A 16,427-nucleotide genomic window follows, 5' to 3' on the forward strand; every position below is an offset into this window, starting at 1 on the left:
GTTGCTTTCGTTATATTAAGAAGCAGAGTGTTCTGTAAACAGATTTGCTTGGCAAATTTCCGTTTTGCGGAACCAATTTCAATCAGGGGAAGAAGAAAAAATACAAGGAAAAGACCAAATCCCTTGTCCCATTCCAACATTCATTCTGCACAATAAATTTCTTATTCAAAACAAAGGGTAACACGCTGGCAGAAAAGAAGTTCAGTCATTGGGAACAAAATCCAAGTGTTAAAAATAAAAATTAAGGCCACCCCAAGAAAGGCCCACTGATTAAGGTGGAGAAACTGTTGTCAAACTTTGGCTGCCAGTTCAATGCTCCTAATAACAGGAGCTCACAGTTATTTTTTAAAATTAATTTGCTCTTAGTAACCTTTTCGCTTAAGTCCTCGTGAAAATACTTCCAAGCCACAAACTTGGCTCCTGAATTGCTTAATAAGTAAAAACTGCTCAGATGCTGGACACAGCCTCCAAGTATCCTGTAGTAATTTTGGATGATGCCAGAAGCAGAGAGAAATGTCTGCCTGGAGTAGGGGTGGGGAACCAGTGGCCCTCCATACATTGCTGGACTCCAATTTCCACTGGTCAGGGATGATGGGAGCTGCGAGTTGCAATCACAGTGATCATAGAATTGTAGAGTTGAAAGGAACCACGAGGGTCATCTAGACCAACCCCCTGCAACGCAGGAAACTTTTGCCCATCATGGGGCTCAAACCCACGACCCTGAGATTAAGAGTCTCATGCGCTGCCAACTGAGCTATCCCAGGGGCCCAGAAACATCTGGGAGGGCAACATGTTCTCCACCCGTACTCCGGTTAGAGACCCCTAACAACTGAAGTGGCATGAAGAAAGAAAGTCCTTATAAGATCTTACTGAAGCTGTGGAGCAATGCCTTTGCAGGGCATTGTATATTAAGTTACACATCATACCCTTCAACATTTTGGGAGGGCAAAGCAGGACACACACACCCTCACCATCCCAGCCGCCCACCCGATCTCCTTGTCCCACCCGCTGCCCGATCTCTATGCTCTTTCCACGAGATACTTTCAGAACAAATGCTATATATTTTTCAACATATATGCATAATATATGTGGTCAGATTTTTAAATATTATGGTAATTTCCTTTATGTGTGTTAATATATCATGATCCATGCAGATTAACAGAAATAAAAATTCAAATAGACTAGTACATTAGAAAACCTGACTGCACGGAGGATGCTTCATCTTTCAAAAAACGAAACACTTATTTGCTTGTGTTAAAAAACAACCCAGTAATGAAAAGAACAGCTAATCTTTTAGAAAGAGGGAGAGAGAGAAATTATATTTGAATTGTTAATATTCTAATTAACACCTAAGATTAGTTCAGCTGTTTTATTCTCTGTCTCTACCAGGCAATTTCCTCCCATTTTTTCCAACAGCCTTTCATCCACCAAAATTTGAGAGAGAAAATAATTGTACTAATTCGTTTAGCTAAAAACCCACAAAATAACAGAAGGGCTTGACCTACCAAGTCAAGGTATAAAGGTGCTTAGAATTCCTTACTGACAACTAGCTATATTATGCTCCTTGAAACATCCCATAATTCCTAGCAATTCCTAGCTGTTTTGATAATGGAAGATTGAAAGGAGGAAAGAGACCACCTGAATGAGAGAAATGGAAAAGGGCATACGTAACATGTTAAACACTAAGATACAGCAGGCAGTAGCTTGATAACTTGGTTCAAAATGAACATTAGTTTGTATGTCATAGCAGAACAGGAGAAATTCACCAAGAAATGAGCCATACTAAACAACTTGCCAAGGCTTTATGGTTAATGAGAAAACACTTCTATGCATGGAAGTTTCAGCTAGCTAGAATATGTAGAGCACCAAAGCACACAGAGAGCTCTGTCTCGAAGCATAAGGACGATGGAAGAAATCTACTGGCCTTGCATGCATGCTGTCATACTGAATTACAGACAAGATGACAAGCTAAAGACCCGGCCCGCGGTCTCATCACTCAGTCATCTATCCAATCCCATCAATTGAGCAAGACAGCAACACATGTCCCCTCTAGCTTAAATGACAGCAAAACCGTGGGTTGTAATCATAGGTCATCTTAAAAGGACACTTGTCATTAAAGATAGCTTAGTTTGGAAACATTATATTTATCAAGAATATAACTCCCCTCTGCTCAATTTTAGCTAAATTCAGTAATCCGAAGACATTAAGCATTAGAGGTCAAAAGGCAGTAGTGAGAATGCAGAATTGGTTAAGGACAGCCTCTCATATTCCATATTCATAAAAGTAGGAGCTTTCAAACAAGTGGTCTGCAAACATACGGTCTGAGGATGCAGACTCATGCAAGGACATGCCATGCAATAGAGTTAAGCAACTTGAGTTCCTACCCAGTGGGCAGCTGCATAGAGCAGTGTTTCCCAAACTTTTGCTCCCATGGACCACTTGGAAATTGCTGGGTTTTCTGCCTGTTATAGCAATTGAAATGCACTATGCTAGATGCTGTATGTGTGACTTTTAATTGTATTTTTACTGCTTCTTTTATTTCTTATATTGTATAATTCTAACATGCTGTGGACCAGCTGAATGAAGCTAGAGGGCCACAGTTTGGCATAGAGTGTGCAGGAAACAGTTATATAGTTCTCTTGGAAGTCACAAGGTACTCAGTATGGAACAGGTTCACCACCCATCACAAATCCTGTTTCCTCATCAGAATCCTGCCAGAGGGCAATCTGTCTCACAGATGCACTGTGCACCAAAGATGACTTCAGGGGATAGCAAAGATTTTCTCACCTCCACTCAATTTTCCTGCTACCTCATTTGCTCTTCCAGATTTCAGTCACAGTTTATTAAAGTCCAAGAAAATGTAGATTAAATCCTTGCTTCCTATGAGCTGTGCTTGGCAGAAGTGGGTGGAGTCAGTAGATGCCATAGATAAAGGGAAGGGAAGAAAAGGATGGAGGGACGTATCCAATGGCTGCTGCACAATGCAATTTTCACTCATGCAATGGGAATTCCTCTCCTTGTCCTCCCTCATATAGCTCCACCCCAAAATCTGCTCCAAAGGGTCCCCCAACCCTCTGAAGCAGATGTTGAGGATACACAATGGGAGGGTCACAGGCATCAGAAGAAGAAAGAGAAGTTCTGTTGCACACCTGGAAGTTTGTTGGACAAACAGAAGTGCAGCAGTTGCTGCAACCCCAAGTGTTTGAAACCGAGCAAGAAGCTGAGGTGGTTTCATGAGTGAGACAGAAGCACCAAAAGAGGAGGGGAAGTGCCTGAAATGAGCAAAACAAAAAGGGGAACAGTCTTCAGTGCTCACAGATGCAAAACTTTACTGACGCTTAACACATTTTGGAGTAAAACAAAAACCTTCCTGTTCCCGACCTTGAAAAACTTGAAAGTTCTTAAATTCAAAAGCACCCTACTTGAAAGCTGACCAACTCAAAAACCAATTTGACAAAGTAAAGCAAAACATTCTGTTCACTCCCTGCCCATCTGTGCTGAACCTCTGCATTTGCATCAAGTAACATCAGAGCCCATTCTCCCTTTTTCCTTTCCCTTTCTTTTTTGCACCAGTGTTGGAGCCAGCTGGACCCAAGGACAAAGCTAGAGACTGGGTGGGCAGAGGCTGCTGCAGCTGCATCTTGGCCAGGGAAGCCACAGAGAAAGCAACGAGACAGGCGGCAACATATATTGCAAAGTACCTCTGGAGAAGCCACAGCTCAGAGCCTTGAAGAAGAGAAAATGGGGTAAGCAAAGGGCAGGTGGAGCTAACCTGGCTCAGCCCCTGCTTATCAGAATAAATTCCTGAATCATCTTTCTGTATTATTCGAGGATGCAGGAGGGAAGATTTCGGCCTCTATGATGCTGAACTCCCACCCCCCATAAGCCCAGACACTGTGGCACTCCCCAATAATGGTCTCAGCCGCCTGTTCACTCTTCAGACTGGAGGTGCCACTGTTTTGTGCCTGGAATATGTTTTTTAAGAGGTTCGGGAAGCTAAAGCTGAAGGCTTCCTGTGACACAAAAGCTGCTAGTTCTGGGTTTGTACATGGTTGCACATTAGATTTAGCTCTAAATCACCCTAGCATAGTCGTTTCCCAAACACATTCCAGGCACCCCTTCATGACAGCTGCATCTCCAAAAAGAACTAGACTTGCATGACAATATGTTAGCACAGCACTCAAAATAAACTAATGTCAGAAAATGTGTTTCAAAATTTTCACTGAAATAATTCCTACATGTACAATTTTCCCATCATTCTGACAGAGGAATGCTTTTGCTCAACTCAGACGTAACTCAGGGCTTTTAAACATATAACTGTTTTCCAAATAATTGCACCTTCAGAGAGATAGCTATTTCAATGTAACAACCTTAATATTTTCATCTAACAGATGCTATGCATGATTATGCATTTACCGCAAAGTGCAGTTCTGGAATTACATTTTTTGTATTGATCCTTTCCACCCAATTTATTCTTCATGTTGAACATCCCTCTTTAACACAGATCTACATGCAACAGCTGCTCTTTTGCCTTATGCAAAAGGGAGTCTCAAAACAAATTATCTGCATTGCTCTTCCAACGTAGGAACTTTATCAAGTAACATAACACCAATCAAAACCACATATTTGTAATGATTGTAAACAAGTATCCACATATATTTATAGAAGTTAATGCTAAGGATCCAATCCTGTGAACTAATGCAATGAATTAGCAGCTTAGACGATCAGGCAAAATTGTTAAAAGCTCCAGTATGACTGCAAATGATGCTAGAGCAACTTTTAATGAAGTTGTCGAAACGCCCCTGGACAATCCTGGAACCTAATGATCATGCTACTTTGCACCTGTATTTTATGCAGTAACTTCAATTTTGGTGCAAATGAATATAGATGGTTTGCATCTGCTGCCATGGCAGAAACCACTTTTGGCACTGAAGCAGCTAAATTTACAGGGTCAAGCTGCTGTTTAAATGGATCACTAGTGCACAGAAATAAAGGGAAGACAAATTGAAGAATTATGTAGGATCTAGCTCATCACAAATTTGGAATATCAGGATTAAAATAATTGCACAATTATTTATCTGCATCCAAGAGGTAACACATGACAAACTGCTTTTGAAATGTCCCTGAAGTCTCACAAGTGATTTTGTGATATGTTCTCCAAAAAAAGACAATAAATATAAATATGCACAAAATCCAAATGGTTTACCTAAAAGCAGCCATTTGAATTCTAGCTACAGTATTCCACACGAAGCAAAGGGAAACTTACACCAAGACAGTTGTTTATATAAAAGCGATTTAAAGTAAATACAAAGCACAAAAAATAGGTGTCAATTTATCTCATGATTTATGCACATGTACTTATTTATGATACATGTGAAGCAATAATCCAGAATAGTAGGAAAATACCAGAAGTAGATTCCAGCAAGAAGTTGAGTACAGTTAAGGTTATAATTCTACACTTCCATGTAAATGTGTAAGTCCCATCAATGGGATCTTTACTTCTAAGTAAACACTATAAGATTACATTGTAAGCTCCATTGAGTTCCATGTGCTTTCATCTCACCCACTGAAATCAATGAAAACTGAAAGAATACTTAGAAAAGAAGTAAAGTGCACTGCTGCGTGAAGGACTGATTTGGCTAGTCAGATACAATTTTTACATCAGGCCTAACTCTCAAACTCAAGCTATTAAGCTAATTTGCATTCTATGTGTGAGAGAAAGATGCACACACACACACACAAATTATATCACGGGCTGGAATGTCAAGGAAGACTGCAGGAAAATAAACAACACGTTGCTCCTGTCTAAAACACTAAGTACAAACCAACGTGTTTCCTGATAAAAGATTCTGCATTTAAAAAGGAAACCCTTTTCTGAATGAAGGACTCAAAATGAAAGCTTGCAGAACTAGTGCAAACCCGAAAGAGGGCCCTGTATCATGAGGCAAAGAGCTATCATCAAAGAAGTGAGCAAAACAGGAGATGACTCTTCAGTGGGTGTCCGTGATATTTCCCCCCTGATGGCAAAGACAGTCTCCTTAGAAGCTCTGTCAAGTTCAGCATGTTATGTGCATTACTTCTCAGGTTCCTTCATGTTTTCCTTCCTATCACCAAAAATCAGTCTCCCTAGCAGTTGCACAGAGCAGTTGTTCCTGAGAACAAGCTGGTGAAATGACAGCAAAAAGTCACAAGGACATCTTAAGGCTGCAATCCTATGCACACTTAGAATGAAATACGTTTCATTTCACAACGCTGGGGTTTTACTTCAAGTACATTTGCAGAGGGTTGTTGTGTATCATGGACATGCTTTATGACATTGCATCCATTCATCGCAGTCATCTTTTATTTCTCGTCATAGCAACAAGGTTTTTGTAAGCAACTTTTTTTAGCATGATACAATTTCTGGAGTTTTACCTTACACAAATGCTTTTCTGAACTTACTACCTCAGCTCAGTACTCTCTATTTTTTAAATTCATGTATGCTATGCATTCACTCCTTCCATCCCACCTCCACCCCAATTCGAAGGCTTCTTCAGTGCCTGGTGCTGTGCTACCCTTCTTTGCAATTCTAGCTTCATTGCTGCATAATACAAATGACAGTGAATAGTCCTCAATCTCTGAAGCGCCAGCAGAAAACACTGGGAGATGTGGATTTCAGTCAGTTTTACTGTATTGCTAGTATAGACCACTGAACAAAACAGTAGGGAGCTCAGAAACAGTGGGAAGGGATGCAAACACACTGAGATAAACAGAATGACAAGTACCTACCTTGCATTCAATACGAACGCACAGGCCACGCAACTCAAAACATTCATGTCTTACACAGTTTGTCATATAATGCTGTGCATGAATGGAAGTCCCAGTGCCTGCTGTTAAAAAGAAAAACTTAGACTGCTGAATGCATTAGGCTGGAAACAATATACTTAAAATGTAGGTAGCATAGCAAGCAGAGCCAATGGATAAAATTGCATCAAGAATAAAGGAAGCCTGGAGCAAACAGATTCATAAAATACTTCAAAAGCAAGACTAAAAATAAAACTGATTTATTTGCAGGACTGGGGAAATGTGAAAATTCTCATCAAACGGAGTTGGTAGACCATGTGTACTGTTTGAAGAGGGTTATGCACACCCTTGCGTGATGCTGGATGCATCATGCAAAACAATGAACAAATTCAAGGAGACTCAATGGGAATCAGAGAGCTTGTTTACAAGTTTGCTGTATGAATCCTTAACTTGCTTTAGGCTCTGATTTCTTTACTCAGAGGTTAACCAAAAAAATCTACTGAAAGCAGTGAAAATAATGCTAACAATCAGAGTTTAAGTACTGACTAGCCAAGTTCAGATGAAATCCAAGTCTGATGCCGCAATGCAAAACTCACACTTGTATATGCTTAATTTAGATTTTAAATCATGTTTGAAATATCCAGACCACACTCTCAGGACAGGGTTAAGTTTGGAACCCAGGGCCAATAGGTCTGTGCAGAGCTCAGAGCCAAAACAACATTCCTAGTTTGCTACCACAGGAATACTTCAAACTGTGATCTCCCAAGAGAGCACAACACAAAGTGATCTAGATACATCTATGTTACCAAGAATCCTACTTCCTATCTCCCAGGGGACTTATTCATGTCCTAATGTAGCCTTTCAGGATACAGGCTTATGCAGCCAAGTGAAAAAAGAAGCATTTTCCTTAGCAAAATAGTTATATTAAACTAAGAGTGCTTATATAAACACAGATCACGTGCAGGAGTAGTTTTGAAGACCTTTACACTGAAAGGATTCCAACATATCTTGTGGAATCTCCATAAAAGTGGACATGCACATAACAACAGTTTGGCTGTTGCAGTTGCTGTGCAATTGAATAGAGTTAAAGATGACTGCCAACACCCAGTACTTAGATCAGGGGTTGGCAACCTAAGTTAACCGGCCCATAGAACCCCGCAGCCTGCTCAGGAACCCCCACTGCCTGCTCGATCGGCTCCCGTGTGCTGCGCTAAACTGGCACGGAGTAGAGCAGGGACCGCCTTCCACGATGCTGGCTGGCTTCCCATTGGCTGCAGGAAGCTCCTGCAGCCAATGGGAAGCTGCACACGCCTCCTCTGTGCTGGGAGGAGTGCCGGAAATAGCGTTTGCGCATGCATACGCGCGCACTCCGGTCCACCGTGGCGTCTGCGGGACCGTGAACCAGCCCAAGCCACAAAAACTTTGCCGACCCCTAACTTAGATACATGACACTGAGTGTTGAGGCCAACACTTCCTGAAATCCCCTGCCTGTATTACAAAGGATATTGGCCCACTACATAACATAAAATTCCTTCCCTAATGTACCATAGTTTAAGCCAGGAACAAACTCTTCTCCTGCCTCCACATTTTGTGTGTGGACTTTGGCACTTCAAAATTTGGTCTGTTTCAGCTACAGTTCCCTGTTAAATGCAAAACAGAGAACCGTGGTTTACTAAATCAGGGTCCAACTGAAAACTGTAATTAAATCACAGTTCCCTGCTTTGGCATAACAGGCAACTGTAGATAGAAAAGAACAGTGCCAAAGTCGGAGCATGAAACAAGGTGGTTAGGCGATGGACAAGTGGGAGCTTGTGAGCCAGTAATGATTCCCAGCTGCAATAGACCAAAGTGGCTATGCCTCTGAAAATTGGAGCGAGGGGAAGAGTTCCTATTCAAGTATCAGTAGTTAAATATATGCATTAATTAGCCTTTGTTGTAATGAGATGAGATTCAATATTACTGCTGGGACACAGTTGAGTAATGACTGCTATCCGGTGTATGTGTTAATGTCAGTAGCAATGCGCCACAGTTCCCTGGTAGAATATCTGCTTTGCAAGCAAACAATTCCAGTTCAATTCCCAACATCTCCAAGTACCGGGTAGGTCTGGGAAAAGAACCCTGCCTGAAATCCTGGAGAATGCTGCCAATCACTGTAGGCAACACTAAGCTAAATGGACCAATGGCAGCTTTCTATGCTCCTATGTTTCTAATGGCAACAGCTAGGATATTGGTGATGGTTCCAGATACTGTGCATGCATTATTCACATTGTGTACAGAACACTCTAGAATTTCTATATATTATAAATAGTTTCTGCCTCTCCATTTCTCTTTTTGTTAATGTACAATTTTTAAAGTAGAATACGGTCATCTCTACAGTTTCTATGTCTAGACCATCTGGAAGGATAAGACATAAACAGGGGGCGAAATAATGCTGTAGCCTTCATGCTGCTAAAGGGTGTGTATAATTCTGAAATATATAATGCCTTCAGAACTATTATCGTCATTATATTTAGTAACATAAGTCAAAGATGTCCAGGTGATTGCAGTTATGAACAATTCCCTACAGTGTCTGATTAGTGATTCACTTACCCACTGGCATAATTCTTTTAAAATCACATTGCAGCTACATCTAAAAGTGCCCTTTGCAACATTAAATTGTGTTTTATTGTCTGCTTTTTAAAAAAGATGTAGAGCTTTCAGATTTCCTTTATCCTTTCCATAATAACTAGAAAGGAACACAGTAGTAACTTCACTGAAGCATGTTTAAGGAGGGGTTCTATTCACATTATTTGGAAACTATTCAAGTTTTAAGTATTTTGTATATGAAATGCATGATTTCTAACAGGTTTAGAGTTTAGCAACCAAATTCTAAATATAATACGACAAGCTTCAGAAAGAGTCTCAGATATCAACATATGCCAAAGAAAGTACCTCTGTGGTTTTACCATTTCAAGTGAAATATTATTCAGAATTACCAATCATAAAATTATAGTGTTATGGAACAATCCTTTACTTGCATTGCATAAGAAGCACAGTAGAAGCTTCACTTCACTGACAGCACACTAGATGTGTGGTCACCATGAGCAGAGGCGTACCTAGGAGTTGGTGATACTGGCCTCCACCAGGGATGCAGGCACAGGGGATAGGGGTGCAAAAAAGAGCTATCAGGCTATGTGTGTAGCTACACACCACCGTTATTGTGGTGAGATCAAATGTGGGTGAAGCTTTGTACCACGGCACAAAGGCGTGCAATCTTTCCTACCCTTCTTCCTCACCTCACCTCCCTCCTGATGCTTCAACTACTTGGGTCACATAAAATGTAGTAATTTCTAATGTGGCTACTGCGGTACAGTGATTAGGGGGCACATATACTAGATTCATTTCAATTGGGGTTTAGGCCCGGTTTTGGCAAAGAAACTGCTTTGTTCGCCCTGTATGACCTCTGTGAGGAAAGAAAAGGGGAAATGTGCCCCTGCTAATTTTTCATGACCTCTCAGAAGTCTCCTCAACAATGGTATCCTTCCCATCATCCCTGACCACTGGTCCTGTTAGCTAGGGATGATGGGAGTTGTAGTCCCAAAACAGCTGGAGGACCAAGTTTGGCTATCACTGATCTAAATGAAACCATTGACTGGGTTTATCTGGATGTTTGGAGTATGTTGTCAGCAATATGCTGATGACACACAGCTCTACTTCTCCTTTAAGTCTGCAGGTGAGTGGATATGCTGGTACCTCCCCTTAGGACTCCAGACACAAAGGCCAATCTCTGTTCCAAGTATTGAGATCCCAATCCTGTCTCACAATGACAGGATTTCCTGGTATCACGAGATTTGGAGCTGGACAGCCCTCCCTCTTACCCTTCTCCCTGTCACAGATGATGCAGTGCTGATATTGGTGGACCCTGTCCACCAATGGAATATAAATATTATTATTATTATTATTATTATTATTATTATTATTATTATTGCTGCTGCTACTACTAACTACTACTATCCAATGGTCCATCTCCTCACCTCTCCAGTCTGATGCTGCTTGTACCAGCAGAGACTAGCAGTAGGCTCCAGCAGTTGCATTTAACACCAGCAGTGAGAATCAGAAGACTGCCAACCATAGTCTAGATAGAGGAGAGCCCTCATAAAGGTACTCAGGGAGCAGTGGAAAGCAGTGGAAAGCGTTAATTATGAGATTTTCTTCCAGGATGCAAGATTCACCTGTCAGCAACTTATGAGCTTAGGAAAGAGAAGTGGGGGACTCAGAAGAATTAGAGACTGCAGAGGAAATCGAATGCAGCTCAGGAATGCTGAGAAAGAGAAAGACCAAGACAGAGAAGGGTTCCAGACAGTTATAGACTTTGTCACTGAAGACTTTACAGACGAAGAGGTGTGGTTCAGGGAGGTGCAAGAAAAAGAAATGAGGAATTTGTAGGTGAGTATGGGATTTTCCTGTACAATGCTTTGCCTTTGGAGGCTGTGGAGACTTTAGTTAGATTGGAAGCAGGTGGAGATAGGGTGTTACTATTTTCCATATGTCTCACGCCTGCTGAACTGAAGGTGGGGGCATTTCTTTTGTCCATACCTAGATAGCAGGGACAGGGAACATGTACAGCCCTCCAAATGTTACAGGACTACAACTCTCATTATCCCTGACAATGGGCAGGTAGGAGATGGAACCAACAACATCTGGAGAACCACAGTTTCCCTATGCCACCAGGGTCTGTTTGTCCTTCGACCAGCCCTGTGCTAGCTTACCTTCTCAGGCAAAGCAGATACTTTTTGAGTCAAGGTGCTCAGAAAAACTCAGTTTGGCTCTTCTGGAAATAGAACAGCAGACATGTCATTTGCAATTCTGCATCATCCACTGTATGCTTTTAAAAAATGTGTTCAACCCTCGCACACTTGTGCAATACCAACATAATAACAGCACACAGGATTAATCATAATGTTTTCCAAAATAACTTTTAAAGCTTTTTAAACCCTTTCACATGAGTTTTTGGAAAGGGGGGGGGTCTTTGTTGTTACACAGGAAACAAGAAAGATTGTTCATTTTCTCTGCAGATCACATATGCATACTATTTAAGTTTCAAAGCAAACACTAGTAGTGCTAATTGGAGAAGATGAAACACTTATCCTGGCTGAGGAGACAAATCAAACTGCACCTTGAACAAACAAACAAAATGGCAAGATATTAGTTTCCACTGCTATAGTGCAACAAAGAAAGAATTTAAGTGTAAATAAGTGTGTTTTATTTTAAGGACTATTCTCAGCCCATATTGAAAGAGAATTTTTTTCTTCTCTTGTTGTTTGCTTGAGCATATACCAACTTTATCAGATTTGCACATATCCAGAAATCTTATTTAAAGCTTCTCCAGAGGCAGAATGCAAAGGAAAATGACATGGCTGGTTTATAAGTGGGTCACTCATTTTTCATTAATGGTGAGGGCTGGCTCATAACAGAATTATTTTACATATTAATGCAGGCTAGACAAAATGCTTCTGGGCAAAGCGAAACACAGGGCAGATCCCCTGCACAATTTCTTAGGAGCATTTAGCAATACCTTCTTACTGGGTATTAAATAAATAAATCGCTGGGTGTTTTTAAAAAGAAGTCTCTTCCACAGGCCTTAACAAAATTATTCTGAACAAAACGCCTGAATTACAATCAGTATTTGAAGTGGGATAGGATGTTATCCCATCTATTTTCAAGAGGATCTAAAATCATCCAAGTTGTTTTCAATAGAGATAATTGAACCTGGCCTCATTTGAAATGAAACCATCCTATTTCCGGCTCCTCCAACTTCCACTTCAAGCACTGGTTGCAACTATAAGCTTCCCTCTCTACAAGCACCCAGGCATCAAACACCATCATATACTGTAAGCAACAGTGTTCCTCAGACAGTGACTTTTAGTCAATTCTTTTAAGTGTTGCTTAGTAAACTGATCATCTTGCTACAATGGCAAAACAAAACAACAACAACAACCGCAAAGGATTCATTCCAAAATGTCTAACAGGCTCTAATGGTTTACCTTTTCAGGTATCTTTTGTTTTGACAATTATTTTATATGTTGTTTTACCACATTCAGTCAGAAGCACCACTATATGTAACTTAGCAACAGAACTTACCCATGATTATTTTTGAAGTATAGTACAGCCACTGTCTGGACTAAATAATAATAATAATAATAATAAAGTCACAGAACTGTTCAGGGTTTTTTAATAGTATTATGTTGACTTTGAACACATACAGTAATAACATTGTTCTTTCTGGGTTTTCCTTTTCAAATTAAGAGAAAGAGAAATATCCAAAACTTCACTACATAGTGGTGTAACTGAACAGTGACATCTAGTGTGAGCTGAAATTTGCTGGGTGGTTCTATCCACCAATAACTGTAACCGATTTATCATCAGGAAGTAAGGAAAAAGCAATCTCATTGAGTACCTCCTGGAAAGGAGGTCACTCTTCCAGGATGTGACGTATATGTATGGTAGAACCATTTCTAAGGTCTTATCAAAATTTTAAAGGAATTGCCAGGAACTTGGTAGGCTTAGCTATTGCTTTCTTCAGCTGTTATCATGCTCTCTAGCTCCCTGCGTTATTAGCTAAATTTTGATCAACAACATGTGTGCTTATATATTGTGACTAGACTACATACAGTTTATCTAATATCACTAAAAAAAAATGGTTACTATTTTTAATTAATACAAGATGACAATGGTCTCCTTCATGCCTGTTTTCACTCACCGCCAAATAAAGATGGGAGAGTCCTCAAGTGGTAAAATCAGTTGCACAATGATAAACTACAGGTGGGGTGGAAGATACCACTTTTGTATCTCTCCTGTGATAAAAATTCCCTGAAACAGAAAACTAGCGTAAGAGGATTAAGTCTTACTTAGAATTTGCCTCTAAATGTACTGGTTTTCTACATGCAAGGTTTTATCAGTGGCAGGGCTAACATGGGGTGCATTGAAAAGTGGTATCCTCCTCAGGACTGCACCCAGTGTAAACCTGGAAGTTTCATCAGTTAATTACCGGTAGATATCCATCAGAAAAGAACGAGTATTTACTACAATAGATATTTAGGACGGGATTAACCAAATGAACCTTGGAAGTGGAAGCTCTGCACAATGACTTCTGCTTGCAGAACAAGGCTTCCCCTTCTCCTCTCTATTATCGTATTGGCCTGAATATAAGCTGCACCCAAATATAAGCCGCACCTTTAAAATTCAAGAGGAAAGGGGAGGAAAGACAATACCCGAATATAAGCCGCTCTCTTAAAATTTCGCAGGCACTCACACCCGTTCCGTTTTACACTGTCTGTTTCAGCAGCGATACCGTAAAAAGCAATTTTTGTAAGGTGGTGAATTTAAGCCACACTTTAACTTTTCACGGTCGGAATTTGGAAAAAAAAAAGGTGAGGCTTATATTCAGGTCAATACATTACTACTAGTAGTAGTAGTAGTAGTACCTCCTGGTACTCCTAGTAGTACCTCCTAGTAGTAGTAGTAGTAGTCGTCTTTATTGGCATAAGTTAAAACAGTAAAATCATAAAATCATACAGTCATACAAATACATTGATACTCCAAACATATACAATATATAAAAGACTAGATAGCCACCACTGAATAAATCAGGCAACTTTAGATTTAGCTTTAAAGATCTCGGCTAAGTACCCTGAAACAATCTTGGTAGTTTCAGGAGTATCATCCCTCAACAAATATTTTATTACTGACTCTTTGTAAATCAACATCACTAGGACATCTCTGTGATGGGAGTTGGTTTAGGATAATTTGCGATAACTAGTTTTTGTGGAATCATCACCAAATTCCACCTTTTTTCCTGATGAAAGTCACATTGGGCCTCTGGGTAACCGGTTATTGGATCAAGTTCAATTTTGTGGATAGTATCCTGTTTCCCTTGTGCTTTCCCTCCTGGAGTCAGAGCAGCAACCTAAACTGAGGCATCTGTTTTATTTTCCTTCTCTACCGTTGGTTGTGGTTTAGCAACATTTGCTGCTGTCTTCTTCCTTTTCCCTTTTTTCCTATGGGTTTTGAATGTTATTTGTGTCCAGAGTGGAATTCATTGGTATCAACTTGTAAAGCTTCTGTAATTGATTACCGGCTGGGGTTGTCTAGATGTCCTTTCAATATCTTTCGACTCTCTCTTGAATTGTAAAATTTTCCACTAATGTTGTAAGCAGCCCATTGCTTTCTGTAAGGAAGTTTTTGATGAGAAATAATTCTGAGCAAACCTTATGAAGCTGATCCTGGAGTTGAGTGTCTCTCTGTTTGTGTGCATTTAGAAATGGCTTGTTGCCTGGGTGGGCTTTTACTGAGCTCAAAAGACGACCTCTGTATAAGCTTGTCGGTTTGCCCCAATTTATTTCTCAAATTGGCCAAATTTATTGAAGGAACTTTCTTATATTCCTAGGTTCTTGCATGTCCCCTTTAAGATTTATTGACCACTCCAAAGCAGGAAGTATAGGGGATACTTCATCTTGTATCAGCTTGCTTGACTCTTTTTTGCTCTCCTGAAGGTAAAACTGTGATTTTACTTTGTCTTCTCCGAGGTTCAGGAGAACTGCTTGCAAAGTTTGGCATAATTCCCAGGGCTTTAAATGCCTTCCTTGCATACACCATATTGGTCAACCACTCGGGAAGGTAACAGAGCAAAGCATTAAGCCAAGCTTGCACAGAGTCCCACAAAGAGTTATATCCAACAAAGTGGAGAGGGGTTAATTATTTCATTTCTTTTCCTCCTCACCTGATCAGTAAAACACTGACTCGCCCTGTGTTTCTCTCAGCCCAGCACTTCTCCTATCCTAGCAGTTTTCTTGGCAGTTTTTCAGTTGGGTTTTCTCATCTGGTAAGTTGCAGTTAGTGCGAATACATTAGACCAGCGAGATAACAAGGAAGCAAAACAATAAAACAGAGCACAAAATAGGGCAATAAAACAGTAATACAGTGAGAGCAGCTGCCTCATCCTGCCTGAGAGGTTGGCAGCCATCTTGATCACCTCCTCTCAAAATTGGCTTGGGGGGCAAAGAACCCCAAAATGGGGTGGGTGGGTGGAAAAAGAAGGGATCATTCCATCTGGTAAGCTAAAAGGCTTGCGCAGACAGAATGTTTGTCATAGCACAAAACTGAATTCCGCCCTTAAATTTTAATGTAAGTGAATTCAATTCCAGTTCTTAATCCCAAAAGCATCCTGTTGGAATTGGGGGTTTCTCATTATACAAAACATCACAGAATCAATTATAGCATAAACACAAAATTCCAAGAATTGATTTGATACTGTGAAAATTTAGGTTTAAAATAAGTGGTGTATGGAATCAAATGAACAAGCACACAACATGATCTGACTTTTGAAATCTGCACTCAAATTCCAGAACAAGACTGAACCAACTTAGATGAATTTATAGCAAATTTGGGCTTTTAATTTCAGTTCCTATTCTTAGCTGGAGTTTGGTTGTCAAGACAACGCCTTCCACTTCAAAAAAATCCTCTTTATCTGTAAGCAACGTGTCATGAAGTCAAAATCAAAAGTTTGTTAGAATGGCCTTGTCTACAACCAAACAATAGCTTGTGTTTCACTGAAGTCAACACAAAACAAAAATGTAATAACATGTCCAACATGTGTACAGAATAAA

General features: G+C 40.3%; 2 protein-coding genes across 8 annotated transcripts in view; one reads left to right on the forward strand and one right to left on the reverse strand.

Moving 5' to 3' along the window:
- LOC310767380 (uncharacterized protein) overlaps positions 1 to 9,189 on the forward strand; it is a gene marked incomplete at its 3' end in the record, with an annotated part of 52,864 nt that extends 43,675 nt beyond the window's left edge. Inside the window, exons 4-5 of the mRNA XM_083624250.1 lie at positions 3,574 to 3,746; positions 9,141 to 9,189. Of these exons, the coding sequence (XP_083480376.1) occupies positions 3,574 to 3,746; positions 9,141 to 9,189 (222 nt within the window). The remainder of the gene's footprint in view (positions 1 to 3,573; positions 3,747 to 9,140) is intronic.
- The window catches only part of LDLRAD4 (low density lipoprotein receptor class A domain containing 4), a 279,454-nt gene that overhangs the window by 239,407 nt on the left and 23,620 nt on the right, over positions 1 to 16,427 (reverse strand). The window lies entirely within an intron of this gene.

This window comes from Podarcis filfolensis, assembly GCF_964270895.1.
Source record: "Podarcis filfolensis genome assembly, chromosome: 7".
NCBI lineage: Eukaryota > Metazoa > Chordata > Lepidosauria > Squamata > Lacertidae > Podarcis > Podarcis filfolensis.